Source organism: Macrobrachium rosenbergii, chromosome 55, assembly GCF_040412425.1.
Source record: "Macrobrachium rosenbergii isolate ZJJX-2024 chromosome 55, ASM4041242v1, whole genome shotgun sequence".
Lineage (NCBI taxonomy): Eukaryota > Metazoa > Arthropoda > Malacostraca > Decapoda > Palaemonidae > Macrobrachium > Macrobrachium rosenbergii.
In genome coordinates this window covers 21,497,868-21,520,267 of record NC_089795.1, presented here as the reverse complement: position 1 = coordinate 21,520,267, position 22,400 = coordinate 21,497,868, and the positions used below count along the sequence as shown (strand labels likewise).

The 22,400-nt window shown below is 37.3% G+C and overlaps 1 protein-coding gene across 3 annotated transcripts in view; it reads right to left on the bottom strand.

Moving 5' to 3' along the window:
• The window catches only part of LOC136835683 (opioid-binding protein/cell adhesion molecule-like), a 192,845-nt gene that overhangs the window by 31,300 nt on the left and 139,145 nt on the right, over window positions 1-22,400 (bottom strand). For 2 of the 3 annotated variants that reach the window (XM_067099534.1, XM_067099536.1), the window contains 2 exons: window positions 5,890-5,983; window positions 3,104-3,264 (listed from right to left, as the gene is read on the bottom strand). In XM_067099534.1, coding sequence (XP_066955635.1) covers window positions 3,104-3,264; window positions 5,890-5,983 — 255 coding nt within the window. The remainder of the gene's footprint in view (window positions 1-3,103; window positions 3,265-5,889; window positions 5,984-22,400) is intronic. The other variant, XM_067099535.1, reaches the window with a different exon arrangement.

The following is a 22,400-nucleotide window of genomic DNA, read 5'->3' as shown; positions in this document are numbered from 1 at the left end:
CAGGAGAAAACTCACTTGTTCATAAGTTTCCGAGTAATTTGATTTTCGTAGCGAGGACTTGCAGAAGGGAAAGAATCGGGTATTAGTGAAAAAAAAAATTCCGATTTTGGAACACGAATAAGAGAAGGCATTTATGAGAATGGCTGTTTTCAAGCTTTCACATTACTCTGATATGACTAAGTCCAAGGCAGTGTGTTTAATCAATGACCGTTCATTATCGCATTTTTTTATATTTATTTTCTTCGCCATAAGCAGAACTTTTTGTCTATTTTCTATCTTTTAATTTAATAATTGTGTTACATCTCCACTGTACATTGGAGAGAGATAGTTGCAAATGCAATGATATAAAAGCAAATGAAACAGGAATCAAAACACGATCTTGCTAGTTATGTTCTTCTGTTGCCGTTTTCTAAAGCTTATTTGGAAAACTTCAATTCTTAAATATGGGAAAACAAAAGAAAAAATTAAAACGAGTGTATATCCACCACACGTTGAAAAATATGTTCATGCATAATCCCGAACGCAGGAAAAGAAGTGAGTACATAGACCATCCATGGAATGATAAGTAGATAACTGAATAAATCAACAAGTTAATAATTAAATTAATATTTTCCATTCGCTTTCAACGAGAGGGTAACCGTGTAGCATTGCTCAGCTAAAGTGGCAACTTCGTAATGTAATGAGATATTAGCACGAGAACTTTTTTGATACATCATTTTTTATTAGTTCTTTAACTAAGCAATACTAAAGCTCTCTCTCTCTCTCTCTCTCCTCTCTCTCTCTCTCTCTCTCTCTCTCTCTCTCTCTCTCTCTCTCTCTCTCTCTCTCTCTCTCTCTCTCTTTGAAGATTTACCATTGAGCTGGAAGGTGGAGGCTAACTTCTCAATACATATTTTATAGAATAAAGCTCTTGATTATGTATATGTATATATATATGTATAAATATATATATATATATATATATATATATATATAATATATATATGTATAAATATATATATATATATATATATATATATATATATATATATTAAAAATATTTTGCTTCTCCAAGCATTTCACAACAAAACATGCTAAACTCAAAATTACACTGGCCAACATACAGTAGATCACACTGAACACAATGACGGCTGATATACTCAATTCGTAATTATAGTAACCGATAAAAATATTAGAATATTCTCCTAAATTCATAATTACATTGAGTGACAAAAAAGGTTTCTTTGATCATCATAAACCTGCTGCTTTTCGCCACACATTTTTATGAGCAAGAGAAATAAGAAACAGGTGATAGTTGGAGCATTTTTCGAAAAGAGAGAGGTGTTAGGATATGAGCTACAAACAATGGCTATTGTCTGGTGCTTTCTCTATGGAAATATAACATGAGGTAATTTACATGAAAACACAACAATTCCAAGACATTCTATCCTGAACAACGCCTGGACATTTTCTCTATCTGTCTATCTTCATTCCGCTTTTGGACAACAAGGAAAGGAAAAGGATAAAAAGGGAATTATGGGGGGACAAGTACAAGGAAGGAACGTGAAAAAACAAAGACAAAACAAAAATGGATACTGAAAGATTAATGGAATGTTGTCGGAGTAGCTGAACAGACTAACAAAGTTAAGGAAGAGATGTGATGGCAAGACTGCTACAGAAAAACCAAGAATTGAAGCATATGCGTGAGTAGTGTTTGTCGTCTAAGGCTGCCCGCTCACGGGACACTTTTTTTGGATATTGCCCGGCCATTAAGTGGCCGGCCTCTCAAATAAAAAATGGAACGCACGTGTTTATGTGGAAGACCGCAGACTAGCCACTAAAAGTTGATGACACTAAGGCTGCTTGCACACGGGACACTTTTAGTGGAAGGTGGCTGGCCACTAAGTGCTCAGCTACTTAGCGCCAGCTAATAATATCAGCTTGTACAGTATGTTGGCCAAGAAATGGACCTGGTAGCCACTTCATATCCACTCTTTTAGTGACATCCACTTTTAGTGGCTCATCTGCGGTCTGCCATACAAGCACGTGTGTTCCATTTTTTTTATTTAAGTGGCCGGCCACTTTCCATTATAAGTGTCCCGTGTGCGGGCAGTCTACAAGAGTGGATAAGAAGTGGCTACCAGGTCTATTTCTTGGCCACACACTGTACAAAATGATATTATTAATTAGCCACTAAGTGGCTGACCACTTAGTGGCCAGCTGCCTTCCAATAAAAGTGTCCCATGTGTGGGCAGCCTTAAAACAAGTTGTCGATGCAGAGAACGAGAAGTGAGATGAGACAAAGCATGATATAGAGTAGTTTTTGCGTTGAGGAAATCGATGTTTAGTAACATCATGTGGTGTCGGAAGAGAGATGCATGTGAACAGACCATCTCACGAAAGATGTGGGAGAACGAGAGGTGATCACACAAGTCACAATGAAGGTTAGGTGAATGGTGAATAAGGTGGAAGCAAGCTGCGATTTGATGAGGATGATGTAAAGCACTGAATTTTAGTTTTCTTTAAAAGAAAATTATCGAGATGGCTTTTTGTCTGTCCGTCCGCCTGCAGATCTTAAAAACTTCTGAGGCTAGAGGGCTGCAAATTGGTATGTTGATCATGCACCCTCAAATCATCAAACATACCAAGTTGCAGGCCTCTAGCCTTAGAAGTTTCTATTTTATTTAAGGTTAAAGTTAACCATGATCGTGCGTCTGGCATCGCTATAGGTGCCAACAACACAGGCCACCACCGGTCCGTGGCTGAAAGTTTCACGGGCCGCGGCTAAGAGTTTCATACAGCATTATACACTGTATGCAGAAAACTCGATTATGCTGAAGAAACTTCGGCGTACCTTTTTTAGTTGTTTTTTAATGAAATGCAACGAAAACATATGAAAGCAGCCACTAAATACACGTGAATAAGCTGTGAGGAGATGAAGACAGCAAATAATCCAACTGAAGAAACATCAATGAAGGGGCGGGGATGACGGAGGGTACTGAGGTTTGGTCAATGGAAGTATTCACAACCGTGGGGTAGGGGCAGTGGGCAGTGAAGGGTGTGGAGGTTTCTAGTCATGGCGGGGAAGGTGTGGTGTCGTGCGGAAAATTTTTAAGCTACACACCTGATCGTCACTGACCTGGTGATCGGCCAGGTTTCGGTATTTGCAGGGCAGGAAGGCGGTGGCGCCCAGCTGAACTGTCACGTTGGTGACCGTGTTGTTGGACAGATTGGCCTCAGGAAGCAGGTGTCGGATCTCGGAGACGGGGTCTTCCGTTGAAACGTCTGCGGAGATTGGGAAGAACAGAGAGGAATATTTAGATTCGCCCACAGCGAGTATGCCTGTGTTCTGAATAGCTTCCTATCAGTGAAATATTAGAAAAAAAGTGTTAAAATTAGAGGAAGCATACTAATCTGTATTATATCATAATTTGAAATATCCGTGAAAGCTTTAACATGAAATCAACCAGACAATTTAGGCATATTATAATCTCAACAAATCATCAAGTGATATCAAGGTATGGGCCAAACCACACATTCAGCGGTGTGAGGATAATATAACTTAAACCATCTAATGATTATAAATAGCGGCATAGCTCCTACATTAGGAGTTACATAGTGCTTTGTTACAAAAAGAAATTTTCCAACGTTAAGATATTTACCAAAAAACTACTAGGGTTTTAATCCTTAATTAGCTGAACCATGAAAAACCTGACTGAAAATTCAAAACAAGTGGCCATGTCCATTTTAAACATTAGACAGTCATAAAACCTAATGATGCCTTTGACACCTTGGCAGATGAAATTTTAAAACCTATTAGGAATTTCAGTGAAGAATAATGACATTTCTGAAAATTAGATATACAAGAAAAATATATTTTAAACTGTGATGTAGTTAAATAACATTCGTTATTTTTCTACAGTATGATCCTAAAGGATCCAGAGAATTTTCTGTAAAAGGTAAGAAAGGTCAGACATTTTAAATCTACACAAGATAGTGAAGACGAGAATAGAAATATGGCTGGAAGGTGTGATGAATAATGCCTGGTTTATAATACCCCATTTGTGCTGTAAATACGAAAAATAATATTCTGACACTTTCAGCAACAGAATTAACTTAAAAATATTCTCACTTGCAAATTAATGCCATTAGTGGCAAACATTCAAATGAGGTTTCATGAATTAAAGCGGGATCTGTAAAACCCCACAAAATGTTAGGAAAAATTCATCACTACTCTGATATAGACAGTGAGGTTGAGATTAATAACTTCTCTTACTATTAATAATTGATTCTCGTTCTCAAACTTAGGTTTGATACTGAGCAGACTACCACGCTTCAAACTCTCTATACGACCCACGGTCAGTGGTTCTCAACCTTTTTTTGGCCCATGTACCCTTCCACCATATGTCAGAATGTCATCCCCCATTTCCAAAATTGTCTGCCTCAAAAGGTGCATTCCAAATAACAGGCAACAAAATACTAACACAGACACACAAGCTAGCTGAGAGAAAGCCCAGCGTGACCTCTCAGTAGTGCCGACTGATCCACACCGCGTTCTGTGTGGTCCCAGAGCCAGTTTGAGCCTGCCAGTCTGTGGTCACAATTCCCCCCCTGAAACTCTTCCTTTCACCCTGCTGTAGGCACACATTTTACTTCGATAGTTTTTAACCTTTTCCTTTCATTAACTCTAATTCTACACTGACATGTGAGATGAGGACCACGGGGTAATAATGGTCTTTATATATATATATATATATATATATATATATATATATATATATATATATATATATATATATATATATATATATATATGTGTGTGTGTATATATATATATATATATATATATATATATATATATATATATATATATATATATATATTTTTGCCTTTATCAAATATTAAGTGGAAAGTGTTATTTTCTGACTGGTTTATCGATTCCTTTTTTTTTTTTTTTTTAGCATATTGTCTGCTTACATTTTTTTGGTTGCTCTGTGGTTTTAGGTCTTGAATTATATTACTAATGTTTTAACAATATAAATAAAGAATCTGTATAAATAATATATATATATATATATATATATATATATATATATATATATATATATATATATATATATATATATAATATATATACACAATTATTTTTTTACATAATTATAAATAACTTCTTTTTTATATTAGTAGATCTGAAGTGAAACAACAGAACAACCAAAAAATGTGGGCAGACAAAACACTAAAATAAAAAAGAGGAATCGAGAAAACACTTAGAAAAAAAACACACACCACTTAATATTTGATAAGGTGACGAAGCCTTGGAAGTCTTACAACAAGGCAGTCAAGAGCCCATAACGCAATAATGGATTGTAAAAGTTTGGCCAAAAGGGAAGAAAGATGGAATCCTCAAACATTCATCTTTCTCATAACTTTCAGCATTTCTTTGGTCCAATTTAGGGTGCGAAGATTTGGTACGATGTTGTAAATTAAGCCACAAAGGAGCTCTTGAGAGAGGTTATTCCTTTCCCAACTTCCACATTAATATATTTAAACAAGGGGAGAAAGGCTAAAGGATCATTATTCCCTGCTCCCACGAGGGTTGAGTAACCACACGTGATTGACTTTGCCACCAGTTTTGGCTTCAAGTAACTGAGGAGTTTGCTAGACAATGATCTTGCTAGTTCAGTTGGTAACGTGTTGGCCTCGTTTTCTCGGAGACCAGCGTTCGCTCCCCGTCAAGGAAGTAGTGAGATTGTCCACTGGAAGGTTACTGCCATGAGTGACGACATGGTGGGCGGTTGGGGTTACCCAGCCTACGTCCGCCCGAGAGGCAACAGTCTGTGGAACGACTGAAACCAACAACTTTAACTTAAAAAAAAGAAGTGTAACATGCATCAGTTCCTGTCAACTTACCCTCAGCTGCACAAGGGGCGAACGAACGACAGCCCAGTAAGACGGTCAAAACAACCAGTTCACTCCAATGTGTTATCGCCATGCCGATCCCGACCTGTGGAAAATAATAAAAGAGACGTGAGTAACAGAACAGTTATTGCAGGCTTATTTTAGAGGGGGGGGGACATTTTTATTTTTACATACATTTGCAGTAAATGAAATAGAATTCAATCAGCATTGTCAATACAACATTACAGTGACCTCCTCCTGGTGGTAACTGCTGCTGCTATTATTTTAATATCATTATTATTGATGATTTTTTTATCATTTCTGTCTATCGTATATGAAATGCCTATCTATCATCATGGAGTGGCAATCTTGTTTTTCAGGAAAATCAGGTTAACGCTTCCTCTCCGCTAAGCTCTTGCTGTTTACTGTGCCTTAACTTTTGCCGCCAATACGAGAAGCTTCGTATCCCCGGCAAATATCCCAGTCCGTTGACAAACCCAGTGCCTTGGAACATCCTAGGCCTATCAGATTCTAGGAAGATTCCAAACAGACTTTATGAAGACAAATGGGTAACTGACAAGTCACTGATACATAATTACTATTCCGGGACTGCTTTGAAAATGTTTATGCATTATTTTACTACAGAATATACTGTAATATTAGCTAGCAGATAAAGAATTAAATCATTGCAGTGGCACCTTATAGGTCTAGCTAGAATATTGCATAACAATTTTATCTGATGAGGTGACGGAAGCTCCTGTTGCATCTGGTGCGTTTTGTACGCTCAAATGTCATGCCCTTAACATATTCTTTTGTATTTTACTTCAAAATTATTAGTACAAGCGTTCATTTGTTCTTTTGTGATAAAGTCTGTACAGTTTAAAAGAATCAGGTTACTATTAGAAGGAATGTTTGATGTATATATATTTTTGTCTATCAAACATTCCTTCTAACCTGATTCTCTTAAACTGTACAGATTTTATCACAAAAGAACAAATAAACGCTTGTACAAATAATTTTGAAGTAACACTCTATTCTTACCTGCGGGAAATCGAGAATGATTCTAATCTAATTATGTACAGTACTACATATATATATATATATATATATATATATATATATATATATATATATATATATATATATATATATATATATATATATATATATATATTTTAGAAAACAATCGTTTTGTCGATCAAGTGTGGGTTGTTGCCTCTTTTTTTTTTGTTTTGTTTTTCTTGCTGGCGAGCTGTCGTCTGGTGAATGGCGTCAGACTTCGCCAGTCAGGTTCGTAGCAGCAACGAGCCAGGTTCTGAGGGGCAGAACGACCGATGGTCCAGGGCAGCAGCGAGTCCCGTTGGGGTAGCAGCAGCAGGTATTCGTACCTGTGAAAAGCGGAAGAGGACGAGATGGTTGCCGTCGGCTCTGTCTTGGTCGTAGAAGGACGTCAGTACGTTTGGAGGGCGAGATGGTTGCCGTGTCGGCTTTGTCGGTCGTCGGTACTGGAGGAGACGTCAGCACTGTGCTTGAGGACGAGATGATTTGTCGTGTCGGCTCTCTTAGTTGTCCTGCAGTGTTCCCGTCAAGCAGCTTGGGGCTGCTTCCACGGCTCCATTGAGTCGGTCCGCTAATACCGTTTCTTGTGCTGTTTCATTTTGTATTAATTATTTGTTATTTATTGCTATTTTTGTTATACCATAGTATTATATTATTTATATTGCTTGAGTGTTCATGTTAGTTTGATTATTGATTATACATGATGTTTGTTGAACTGCCCATGCCTATGTTTTTTGATAACTTTTTTTCATCATTTGTGTACTGACTCTTTATTTTATTTCTTTTTGGTTTTTTGATTGTTGCTGCTGCTGTTGAGCGATTAACATTTGTAATGTTTTTTGTTCATTTTTAGATTGAACCTGACTCACTGAAAATATGTATATAACTTTATTGTAAATAAATTAATTTTAAGGTAAATTTTTGTTTTTGTTCAGCTCCTCCCTCCTTTGTTTGTCACCCTCGTCGTCATTTCAGCCCAATTGCTTGTTTATTTTAAAGAACCTGTCGATCTCGAGGGCGAGTTCGTAATATTGGCGACCTTAGGCCAGGGTTGGTTCTGTTTGGCTGCTAGATTGCATCGGGGAGAGTATTGTTGTAAAAAAAATTTTTATTGAAAAAATTTTTTTTCTGTTAGGTGGGGAGGTGTTGAACAATCTCGATTGTTCCCTTAGTGGGTTGCCTCCTTTTTTTTTTTTTTTTTTTTTTTTTTTGCTGGCGAGCTGTCGTTGTGAATGGCGTCGACTCGCCAGTCAGGTTCGTAGCAGCAACGAAGGTTGAGGAAGCCAGCTGAATCCGTACCTGCGAGTCAGGTCTTGGGCAGCAGAGCAGTAGAAGTTTTGAGACGAGAGTTTAGGTCGTCCGATGTTGGAGGAGGACGCCAACTATTGTTCCTTTATGCCTGATTTTTGTGTATTTTAATAGTAATTTTCCAAGCACATTATTTATTATCAGTTATTTTTATATTTAGTGAGTTATGTAATTATTATTTAGGAGCCTAAGTATTTATTATTGACATTGTTTATCAATTTGTTTATGTAATTATTTTTTTGGTTTTGATTGTTGCTGCTGCTGTTGAGCGATTAATTCATTTTGTAATGTTTTTTGTTCATTTTAGATTGGCTCACTGAAAATATTATCTTCCTTGTAACTTTTGGTTTCGTTCAGCCTCCTCCTTTGTTTGTCACCTCGTGTCATTTCAGCCCAATTGCTTGTTTATTTTAGGAGTTTATAAAATATATATATAATATTATATATACATATATATATATATATATGTATATATATATATATATACATATATATATATATATATATATATATATATATATATATATATATATATATATATATATATATAATATATATATATATATACACACATACATACATACATACATATATATTATTAATTAAGACTAGTATCATTCCTCGATTTCCCTCAGGTAAGGATTGATTATGTTTATGTTCTTGATTCTAGCTGAATGCTTTGTAAGGCCTCTGGTTAAAGAATGAAATCACAGTTTGGCAGAGTTAAGTCCATTAAGTCGAAAATTGCCTCAGTTTCTACGATTCGTAATCTGAGCCCTTAATGACATCATAATGTTTAAGTTTTATTCAGGCTCCGCTTATTTCTTCCTGTGTTAATTTACTGATTTATTTTAGGACTGGGTAAAATAAGGGAATTTATATATACATATATATTATATATATATATATACATATATATATATATATATATATATATATATATATATATATATATATATATATATATTTGACATTGTACTGTTACAGTAAAGAAAATTGCGACAATACTCTAAATGTCATCATCACTTATGTATGCATGTATGTATGTATGCTTGTATGTATGTATGTGTGTACATACTTTATTTAAATTGGTACACTGATTCAGAAGGGATAAAGAAGGGAAGGTACGACTATACTGGTAGCAAGTTCTCTCTTCAAGTTTTCTAACACCAAAGACTGCAGGCAAAGTTCCCTCTCCGTTGCAAAAAAGAGCGCAGTGCCGTTCCTTATTTTAATGTTGAAAGAGCCGCAGTTGCATATACAGTACAGTACATATGTAAATCTAAACTATAACAACAAAAGCTTTCACATGTTTCCATCCCACTTGACTTACATATTGACAAGTCACAAAAAGCAATGAGAAAATGGAAATGGATTTGTTTTAAGGTGTACAAAACTTTCACCTACACTTACGCCACAGGAGAACACTAGAAAATAATTGATGTTTTTCTTCAGTTTCCTTGACACCATATCATTACCAATTATGCTGCGTATGAGGCAGCATAGCTTACTTTTACCCGCTCAAACTCACAAAAATATTTTAAAGGTTAAATATTCATTAATTTTAGATGTGAAGGATTTCAGTTAAACGACTACAAGAAATGGTGGCTTTCATCGCCTCTTTTCATGGTAGAGAATTCATAAACGTATATTTTTTAATCAAAAATATTTTGTGTCCTTATTTATTGTCTTAATAAAATGGACACATGCACACACACACACACACATACACATACACAAGAGCAAACGCATACAAAGGACGATTGCCATGAGAATCGTAGAGTAAATTAAGGAACATGACGCCTTTTAAAACAATGTCCCTAGTCATAATCAATATTGGAAAAAGCATCTTGGACTCCGGGAACAATCGATGTAACCATCACATGCAACTCCATGGCTGCCCTTCGTATTACAATTGGCAATAATGCTTGAAGGCGTTGAGTAGTTATCGGATTGAGAAGCGGCTGTTTTCGGTCCAGGGGCCATGGGCCAGGGGTACCCAGGAGAGTGACCCTAGGTGGAGATGGAGTTTAGGCTTTCAGCAAACTTTCCGAGCAAGCAGCTGATTCCGATATGGCCGTCCCTAGCGACACCTTCCCACCGGCCCCCGAGACCTGACCCCCTCCCCCCCGCCACCCTTCCGCTGCAACAAATGCCAGACAGGCAGCCAGAAAGAGCGATGGCAGAGGAAGCCTCCTCCAAAAGCAGCAGCAAGTTGGGAACTTCAACACAATGGCTCCTGGATTGGTTAGGAATGCAGCCGATTATACAGGAATTCCCACAGCGTGTTCTCACTTTCTCACTGGCGGCTAAAGCCGAGAGTAAGTGGCTGAAGCCCGGCAGCCAGGAGTGTCTCTTGGGGAGATGGGCGGGGGAGGAAGGGAGAGAGAAAGAGAACGAGAGAGTGCGTGTGTGTGTGTGTGCGCGCGCGCGTGCGGAGCTGAGGAGTTTAGGGGAACGCAATTAAAGGAGGAAGTGGAACGCAGAACAAGAGAGAGGCAGAGAAAGGATCACAGTACTGTTGCTTAGATTTGGTTGAACGTGGGGTCGATGACGTCATTTGTGATTTCCTGTAGAGTGAAAGATAAGAAAAAATAAAAAAGAAAAACCAAATATTTACCAAAAAGTAACAGATGTCGCTTTTAATAAAGATAGTACTATTGACGATTAAATGCGCTTTGAGGAATCCACACACAAAGTTAGATCTTATTCAAAGCAGAATTTTTAGCTAACCGAGCTTGTCATAACGAGACTACTTATCTTAGATCATAGATGACAGAAGAAAAAATCAGAGGAAGAAAGGGAAGGCAGAAAGGTTTCAAGAAGCCTTTTCTATATACGGTAAAAAAAAATCTGAAATCTAAACTTTGGTTGGCAGAATCTTGATCACTTGAGTAATGAAGGCATCATTGCAATAATAAGTGAATTACTTATTGCCTCAAAATGGTTGTGGAATTATTATTATTATTATTATTATTATTATTATTATTATTATTATTATTATTATATTCAAATGAGCCAGCAGCCACATCGCCGAAGTCTGTAGAGCCAACTACTTAGTAAGTAAGCTTCCACACAGTAAAATGTCCGCATATGAAAACAAGTTAAAAATGCACCGACGTTTCTTCGGCGCAATCGAATTTTCTGTACAGCCGTTACAACGTGTAATCAAGGGCACCGGAAATAGATCTATCTTTCGGTGGTCTCGATATAATGCTGTAAGAGCCGCGGTCCATGAAACTTTAACCACGCTCCAGTGGTGGCATGTCCTATATCGTTGCCAGATGCACGGTTATGGCTACCTTTAATCTTAAATAAAATAAAAACTAATAAGGTTAGAGGGCTGCAATTTGGTATGTTTGATGATTGGAGGGTGGATGATCAACATACCAATTTGCAGCCCACTAGCCTCAGTAGTTTTTAAGATTTGAGGGCAGACTGAAAAAGTGCGGACGGACAGACAAAGCCGGAACAACACTTTTCATTTACAGAAAACTAAAAGAACACAGAAAGAAGAAAATAAAACAAACGTACAATACAAAGAATCAATTGCATGAGGAATTAAGGAAGCCATAAATATTAGCTGATACTGATGACTATGAACGCTGCCTTTTCATTACATTTTCTGGATTGTTCAAGAGCACTTCAATTTAATCTTGTTGATTTTATATACTCGTATTACTATAACTCGCATTCTTCAGTTAAACACGAAACCTTTCGACCCAAACCAGCCTATGCTAAGGCCTCAATATACCGGACCCCTTAGCCTTTGTATTCAGTGAATACTTGAATAATTTGTCTCGTAGTTCTCGACAGCTGTTGCCTTTTTCAGTTTTCTATTTACCCTACAGAAAGTAAGTGAAGCGGAGGATGCTTGAGCCCACTACATTTTACGCTCTGTTCTTCCCTCGGGGAGAAACGCCAGTGGCGCTCTCGCTGCTCTGTTTACCTGATGAAGAGCTCCTGATGCTGAAGAAAATGAATGGGACGCGGGAAATAACTCTCCGCCCACTTATTAATTTCGCCTTTTCTTGATTATGCTCTCTCTCTCTCTCTCTCTCTCTCTCTCTCTCTCTCTCTCTCTCTCTCTCTCCTGGAAAGAGGGTATATATGAAATTGAGTGGTTTATAAGTTCTTTTAGAAACCATGTTTGCTATTTACTAAATTCGTAGAATGGCCAAGAGCTGTTCTGCTTCCAGCCACCAGTAGGAACACAAACACACGCACACACTCAGTAATTATCTATCTATCTGTATATATATGTGCGTGTGTTTGTGTGTGATGTAGCACTAATTAAACTTGAGCCTATTTTAAATTTGGAATCTTTATGCTCATACTTCACATTAGCTGAGAGAGAGAGAGAGAAAATTTGTCTCCGGTTCGCCCCACATATTGCACGAAGTTGGTCCGAATTCTAAACATCGGAGCCTCCATTTGTATTCCGCCACGCGTTCTCGAAACAAGGGGCTGACGGCTGGTGCGTGCCAAGGCCACAGTATTGTGCTCACAAATTTTCTTAGGGCCAAAAATGGCACTGACATTCAGCGACATGCTTCATACTAGGTTTTTGCAAATCATATTTTTTTTTCCTTTTTTGTATTTGTTTCGCTTTTACTAGGACATTTGATTAAAGGAAGAAATATGGCATGAGTGTTGCCTCCAGTCAGGTGCGTGATTTCGTTTTAAAGTTAAACTGTTGAAAGAAGCTCTGGGTTCAAAACAAGGTGGTGTGGCGGAGTGAGCGAGCACCCACGTACCCAGTCCAATCCCCCCATCTCTCTCTCTCTCTCTCTCTCTCTCTCTCTCTCTCTCTCTCTCTCTCGGGAATGAAATGATTGTTAACATTCATCCCACGATTTGTTCCAAATTCGCAGATGTTAATAAAAACGGAAAGGCCTTTTCCATAACAATGACCTCATGATTCATTTGCCTGCCTCAAGTAATTTTGTCTTCTGCTTCAAGAACAAGAGACTGGATCAACAGGGACATTTTAAATATTCAGCATCAGAAGTAGATTTTTAAAAGGTTCAGTTCAGCGGTCTGTTTTTTTTATGTCTGATCAAGCTCTATAACATTTATAGCATAAATTCCTCATACATTTATCACTGGTTTTTCACCAGGAAAACAGCGAACAGTATTTCCTGATTTTGTCGGTGCCTCCATTATAAAATGTTTTACGCGATTCATATGAGTTAGCATTTTAGTTTTCTGTAAAAGAAAACTATTGATATGGTTATTTGTCTGTCCGTCCGCACTTTTTCTGTCCGCCCTCAGATCGTAAAAACTACTGAGGCTAGACGGCTGCAAATTGGTAGTTGATCATCCATCCTCCAATCATCGAACATATAAAATTGCAGCCCTCTAGCCTCAGTGGTTTTTAAATTACTTAAGGTTAAATTTAGCCACAGTCGTACGTCTGGCACCGATGCAGGCGCAAACAGCACAGGCCACCACCGGGCCGTGGCTTAAAGTTTCATGGGCCGCGGCTGAGAGTTTCTTGGACCGCGGCTGAGAATTTCATACAGCATTATACACTGTACAGAAAACTCGATTGCGCCGAAGAAATTTCGGCGCATTTTTTACTTGTTTCCTTTTGCGCTCACTGATACCCTGAATCTTTGCAAGTATGTTTTTTCAGTTTTACCAAATCCCATTTAAGAAGACCTGGAGAATATGTAAATAAGACAACCAGAGGATTTGAGTGATATTCGCAAACCGCCTCGAGATATCTCCTTTCTTTAGTGGAGATAATTCCTCCACACCACACTGATGACAGTATGTCTGAAAACTTTTGGGGTATCATATTTAAATCTCAGAATATGGGATTTTATTCTTTATACGTTTAAGCCAGTGAATAGAGAGCCCAGCCTTTCTTTTTTTATTTTAGGTAACTGTAATATAATGTTTGCTATTTAATCATATGGGAACAGTTTCCACAGGGGAAGTTTCTCAAATGTAAATGGTGATGCATTATAAGTAAATGGCCTAGTTACGTTCCCATGTGAATGCAATTTCTGTGTTGAATAATACATAATAATAATAATAATACACACACACATAATAATAATAATAATAATAATAATAATAATATTATTATTATTATTATTATTATTATTATTATTATTATTATTATTATTATTATAAGAAGATAATAATAATAATAATTGTAATAATAATAATAATAATAATAATAAGAAGAAGAAGAAGAAGAAGAAGAAGAAGAAGAAGAAGAAGAAGAAGAAGAAGAAGAAGAGCAACAACGACAACAACAAGATTATCTTATTTTTCCCCCGAAGGCTAATCACCCTTGGCCAGTTATGCGACCCACCTTTAGTGAAATATACTTCACTCCACGCAAAAATTTGCATATCTCTGTCATCGAACAGGCAGACAAACAGGCGTAACAGCAAACAAAACAAACCAAAAGATAACCGATCCAAAAACACACGACCCCTCTTTTCAGGGGGAACATAATAATAATAATCCAATAAACTCGGTTCCTCCTGAATATAATACTCGTCTGAACGAGGTTACGATGGCATCTATCAAGCGACCTTTGCGAAACCAAATCCGTCAATATCGAGTCGACCATCCCAAGCGGGCCGTTATTAAAGGAGAAGATTCATGATCGCCTTCTGTTGCACACACTTTCTTGGTCCTCAGGGTGTTTAGAAATTTATGGGGTGCTGGATTACGGGAGCTATTTGCTCCTCCATAAACATTATCTCGCCCCTTGAGCTCTCAGTCAGTGTGTTACCTTGGATTGAAAGCGTAAAGGATAAATCCAGAAACTAAATTAAAAGAATCGTGAAACATGAGACCATATTCTTATTCTCCTCACTTTGCAGTCATGTTTATCTTATTAAGAAGACATTCGGCCAGACTATTGAATAGTGGAGAACCACATTCTAGAAAAAATAAATCCTCCGCATTTAACATATGCATACTTCGTAGTTCAGGAAAATGATTTACAAGTTTATCATGCCTGGATGCCTCTCCATGAATACCTCATAAATAAATAAATATACAGTGAGATATATATATATATATATATATATATATATATATATATATATATATATATATATATATATATATGTATGTATGTATGTATGTATGTATGTATGTATGTATGTATGTATGTGTGTGTGTAAATAAATAAATAAATAAATAAATATATATAATATATAATTTACATATATACATATATATAAATATATATAATATATATGTATATAAATATATTATAATGGCTGTTGGATCTAAACCTGGAGAGGGGTGAGGGAAGAAAAACGTAGGCGGATTTTGATAAGCGCTTAAAAATACTACATTTTACACGACATTCTACCACGGAAATTGAGGAAAGTGTTTGCTGATTAGAATCTCGAGATTTACCATCAGTGTGAACAAGCATTCATGCCGAAAGATCTACAAAAGACATTAAATCGCTCAAGCACACTCAAACAAACATACAGAAACACACATACAAACACTCACAAATTAAACACAAACACACACACACATAACACACACATTATTATTATATATATATATATATATATATATATATATATATATATATATATATATATATATATTGTGTGTATGTGGGTTTGTGTGTATGTGTGTGTGTGTGTGTTGATCAGTACATTCGTTTGCACATACAGATTTGATTAGATGTTGATGTATTAACTGTATAAGTCTAAGAAGCGACGGCTTCCTGCAATTGATCCCTGAAGGGGCGACAAATCTAGGTATCAAGCTGCGTCCGGGAATCTCTCTCTCTCTCTCTCTCTCTCTCTCTCTCTCTCTCTCTCTCTCTCTCCTTTTTACACCTTCATCCCTTTCTATTCAGTATTTTCTCTTATAATTTTTCCTTTGATATTATGATTCTTCAAATATCATATATTTTTTTTATTATTATTCTGAAACGGCATGATACTACCGGTAGCTGAAGCAGACACATCGTCATATAACTACCAGGCATTTCCTAGAACATATACTTCCAGAATGCAATGGCTGTTTCCGCCATCCATATAAATCTTGCGGATGTAGCCTACCTTGCTAGGAAAGTCTCGAAAATTCTGGCAATGGATTTCTCTCTCTACAGAAAAATTCGCAATAAAGTTGTAGGGCACTTTCCCGTTTGCTCGCAAACAATTAAAAGTAAACTCTGGTCAACTCGGAAAAATAGAGAAACAATCTGAGCATATTCTCATTCGGGAAAAATAAACGAACGAAATCTAACCCCTGAATCTAAAAAAAAATAAATAAAAAATGCACCGAAGTTTTTTCGGGGCAATCGAGTTTTCTGTACAGCCGCCGCCTATGAAACTCAGCCACGGTCCGGTGGTGGCCTGTGTTGTTGGTGCCTACGGCGGTGCCAGAAGTACGATTATGGCTAACTTTAACCGTAAATAAAATGAAAACTTCTGAGGCCAAAGGGTTGCAATTTGGTATGTTTGATGATTGGAGGGTGGATGATCAACATACCAATTAGCAGCCCTCTAGCCTCAGTAGTTTTTAAGATCTGAGGGAGGACAGAAGAAGTGAGGACAAAAAGTGGGGACGGACAGACAAAGCCAGAACAATAGTTTTCCTTTCAGAAAACTAAAAAGGCAAAAGGAAAGTAGAATAAAGAAAAAACCTATCTGAGTATATGTAGGCCACCTGGTAGACGATACTGTTTCAGTTCAGCCTGGAGTCGGAAGGAAAAATCAGTGGGAAGGAAGGGGAAAAAAGTAGCGGAAGAGACTTAGTGGCAGGCCAGAGCCAGCCTCTTATCGTCCAGCAAACTCAATACAAAAGTTTCGAGAGACTGGGAGAACGAATTCGCTGGGAAGTGGATCTCTGTGTCTCCGAGATGAATTGCCTTGAAAGGTTTCTCAAATACATTTCGAATAAAAGGAAGCGCATCTTCGCGGAGATGTTAACCCTTGCTAACGTGTGACTAAGAATATAGAGAGACCCTGTTCTCTCTCTCTCTCTCTCTCTCTCTCTCTCTCTCTCTCTCTCCCAAACACAGTGTTCGTTTTTGATGGACAAAGATAGTTGCTTTCCAAGAAAGACGGCCGGGCAAGACTGAAAATTATCATTTTACGATTCGAGTTATTGATCTCTGAACAAAAGGCCTCCGAAATAACTTATTGTTGACCTGGATGAAAGTAAGTACGTTAAAGATGATATTGCCGCTTGATCTTCAAATAACGTGCTTTATATGGCCAGGGGTTCAAAATCCATCAAAGGGGTCTTTTATGTCACCAGAAAGTTTTTATTATTGCAACACAAATCCGACCAGATTGAAAACACACATGGGATATCTCCGTAGAGGGGTTAGTGTCGTCAGTGCACCTCATGCGGTGCACTGTACCCATTACTTAGGGTTCTTTGTAGCGTGCCTTCGGCCCCTAGCTGCAACCCCTTTCGTTCCTTTTACTGTACCTCCTTTCATGTTCTCTTTCTTCCATCTTACTTTCCACTCTCTCCTAACAATTGAGTCATAGTGTTGCGAGGTTACACTATGAAAGGTGTAACAGGTTCCTCCTGTTACACCTTTCAAACCTTTTACTGCCAACTTCCGTTTCAGCGCTGAATGACCTCATAGGTCCCAGTGCTTGGCCTTTGGCTTAAATTCTATATTCAGTTCACATGGGATATTTACTTTTTCATAAAACGTAGGTTTGAACAAAGCTGAATATTGAGATTGAACGGATTTGAATACATAGATAAAAACTAGAAACAATAATGGGCCAAAATCGTAGTGACTTGTTACTCAGAGCGACCAAACGCTGCCATTTCCCGAAGAAAATTATATGTTATTATTATTGGATCTTCTCTTGACATTCCACATCCTCTGTTGTTTGAATATTGGGTAATAAGTTAATAATTGACTATATTTTATGGCATATTCTTCTTATTATTAACATCCAGTTTGAACTCAAACTCAGTTAATCATGCAAATCGAAACATTGACTTGGTATCTTCCAGTTTAAAAACCCAAAAAAAGTTAAAAATGCGCCGAAGTTTTTCCGGCGCAATCAATTTTTCTGTACATCGTATAAGCAAGGCCACCGAAAATCGATGTCTTTCAGTGGTCTCGGTATAGTATGAGCCGCAGCCCATGAAACTTTAACCGCTACCCGATTGTGGCTAACTTTAACTTTAAATAAAATAAAAACTGCTGAGGTTAGAGGGCTTCAATTTGGTGTTTGGAGGATGGATGATCAACATACCAATTTGCAGCTCTCTAGCCTCAATATTTTTTAAGATTTGAGGGCGGACAGAAAAAAGTGCGGACGGACAGACAAAGCCGGCACAATTGTATTATTTTCAGAAAACTAAAAAGGGTCAGATGTAAAACAGACTCGGTGGACAACGTATGAGCTAAACAGGCTAGGGAACCTAATGTCTTTGAATAGCCCAGTACCGAAGAAAGTAGAAAACAATGAAAGGAAAGGAAGAAGGTTGGTGAGTTGATGGGAGGTGATATTCACTTATACCTCTCTTGTGGCCGACTGGGTTAGTGCGTCCTTAGTCCTGAGTCCTCGTCCGTCGCTGGTCTGACCCTACGGGACGGTGGACTTATTATCAACTAAAAATTCCCTTCGGTAAACATATATGAAAATATATTATTTCCGAGGTAGAGCAAATTAGATATTAAAGGACGTTTGTAGCTTTCGATTGTATATGAATCACGGTGATGTGATAAATAGTCATAATTATAATGTGACACAAACGCACTACACGGTCAACATGGCAGAGGGGGGTGGATATCGTCTCCAAATGCAAAACACCTGAGTTCGACGGGTGGAGTTGATGGGAGGTGATATTCACTTATACCCTCTCTTGTGGCCAACTGCTAGTGCGTCCCTTGTATTCTTGAGTCCTCGTCCGTCGCTGGTTGACCCCACGGGACGGTGGACTTATTATCAACTAAAAATTCCCCTTCGGTAAACATATATGAAAATATATTATTTCCGAGGTAGAGCGAATTGATATTAAAGGACGTTTGTAGCTTTCGATTGTATATGAATCACGGCGGATGTGATAAATAGTCATAATATGGTTACGTGCGACAAACGCACTACACGGTCAACATGGCAGAGGTGGGTGGATATCGTCTCCAAAACGTAAAACACCTGAGTTCGACGGGTGAGTTGATGGGAGGTGATATTCACTTATACCCTCTCTTGTGGCCGACTGCTAGTGCGTCCCTGTAGTCCTGAGTCCTCGTCCGTCGCTGGTCTGACCCCACGGGACGGTGGACTTATTTTCATTAAAAAACCCCTTCGGCAGCATATATATGAAAATATATTATTTTCTCTGAGGTAGAGTGAATTGATATTAGGACGTTTGTAGCTCTCTCTGATTGCATATGAATCACGGTGATGATGATAAATAGTCATATATATATATATATATATATATATATATATATATATATATATATATATATATATATGTATGTATGTATATGTAACACATTAGATAGATTACACACACACACACATATATATATATATGTATATATATATATATATATATATATATATATATATATATATGTGTGTGTGTGTATTTTTGTGTAAGTGTGTGTGTGTATTATGTGTGTATGAGTGTGTATGTGCAGGTGGTATAAGTGTATCACTGACCACGCGATACACCTCTACAAAAAGTTATACTATACTAAATAACTGCAAAACTAGAATGGATGAACGGATGGAAATATCTATATTGACATTATTCTTCTTTTCAATATCCAAATGCAGGCTACTCATAAAGCCAGCCCTATTAACACGAACCACACTTGGCAAATGGGATTGGACTCACGGCCATTCCGAAAGTGCTAATGTGGTTTTATGCCGTGAATCAAGTTTATGAGGAACGGTCCACCTTTTCCGTCCCCCCCCTCCACCTCCCCCCCTCCTTCCCCGCCCCTCTTGCTTGGTGGGGTGTGGTGCTTGGCCCAGGCTTTGACGCAACGTGCGCGCTTACTTTGGGTAATAGAATTTTAAAATAGGAAATAAATAATCCAAGTGGTCACATTTATCATTCTGAACCACACAAGGTTCAAGAATAGTTAACCGTCTTTTTTAAAGGAGAGTCGCCTCTCTTCCGGCTCGTAGCCTAACTTTAAGATAACACATCAGTTGAAAGTTTAATTGAGACACTGAGTTGATTAACAGCTTTCCTATTGGCCAGGCGATTAGAATTATTTACGTGGTTAAGAACCAATTGTCACCTCAGTACGGGATCTGCAGTATTACAGGAATCGGAACCACATTATACCGAGAAATGATTTTTATCACCAGAAACAAGTTTTAATTTTCATTACAGGCCGGATGTAACGCGGTCCAGCAGGGCCAGCCGAGAACACTACCGACCTGTTCAATGGGAAACTTATTTTAAGATGAAAGGTAGTTCCCTCATTTGAAGGGTGGTTATCGTTCTCAGCTAGCACTCTGCTGGTCCCGCGTTTGATTCTCCGACCAGCCAATGAAGAATTAGAGGAATCTATTTCTGGTGATAAAAGTTCATTTCGTTATAATGTGGTTCGATTCCACAATGTTGCAGGTCCTGTTATTAGGTAACCAATTGGTTCTTAGTCACATAAAATAAATCTATCCTTCAATAGCTCCCTAGAGAGCTGTTAATCAGCTCAGTGGTTCAGTTAAACTAAGGTATACTTAACTTAAGATGAAAGGTGATGTTAAAATGGATGTATTCGGAAGGAGTAACTTGTTTCTTATGCACGGATTCAAGAAAGTTCACATACAGTGAGTTGTGATAGAAAGGTTGGCATTGATTAAGTGATTAATGACAAGCATTCTACATGTTAGGATATGTGGTTTGAACAGCTACTACACATTTCCAAGTGGTCAAGTTTTTTTTTTTCTTGAGTTGCAATTCGTAGAGATATAGATAGCAGGAGCTTCATCAAACAAAATCTTCCAACATAAGATTCTGCATAAGCATTACAACAAATCTAGATATGAGGTGGAGAAAAATGGTAAAGTCTGCGAAGACCTAATATCTCCGCAGGACTCAGCAATTGCGAAATGAAGATCCGGGAATTCCCTGTTGTCAAAAACAGGCTGGAGATAACGATGCACCAAATGAGAAAAGTGTGTTGACCCCTTTCATTACTGGACCACCATGTTAACTCATATTTCTGATACCTAACTCGTTCTTGCGTGCTTGAGGATTCCGTTGAAATGCCTTTCTCACCAACCTCATGTCCACTTTCTCTGTAAACAATATTTAAATTTGTCGGTTCGAATATGTTATCTAATGTTAACTTTTCAACTGGTGTTTTGACTTATAGAGCATTGTTAGATTACAGTAAAACCTGCATCATTATATATATATATATATATATATATATATATATATATATATATATATATATATATATATATATATATATTTATATATATATATTTATATATATATATATATATATATATATATATATATATATATATATATTCTGTATATATATATACATATATATATATTTATATATGTAATATATAATATTATATAGTATGTGTGTATATATATTATATATATACATGTATAAGTATCTAAATATTACACACCTGTTGTATGCGTGTAATCTGAGCCTGAGAAACAAGTAGCTAATATTCTTTTTTTTTATGGAGTTAAAGCGACCATTTTTCGTGCAATTTTTATTTGCTCAATGCTCGTGCAAATGATATTCCGTCCAATAATTTACGCTCTCCCTGCATCGCGAAATAGCGATAATGAAGGAACGAGTCCCTAATTGCCGCCAAAGAATGCAAATGTCAGGTAATTACAGAGTTGCCGTGTAATCATGGATATGTTATTAGAAAAGTCATTATGTCCAGATAAGCTGACCAGGACAACTCCATTCCCAAGGGGAGCAAAAATAATCTTTCGTGTTGTTCGACGCTTCATCATTCCTGGTATACTGCGAAATATATTTTTAGACTCTTTCTCATTATCAGCTTGACTTTGATTTCAATTCTGGAATTTAGTTTGTTGAAACCTCGCTTATTGGGAAATATACTCTCTCAGCATACGTTAATATTTATTTGATTATTTAATTTGTTGTAAATTCAGTAATTTTAAAGAAATTCTCTCTCTCTCTCTCTCTCTCTCTCTCTCTCTCT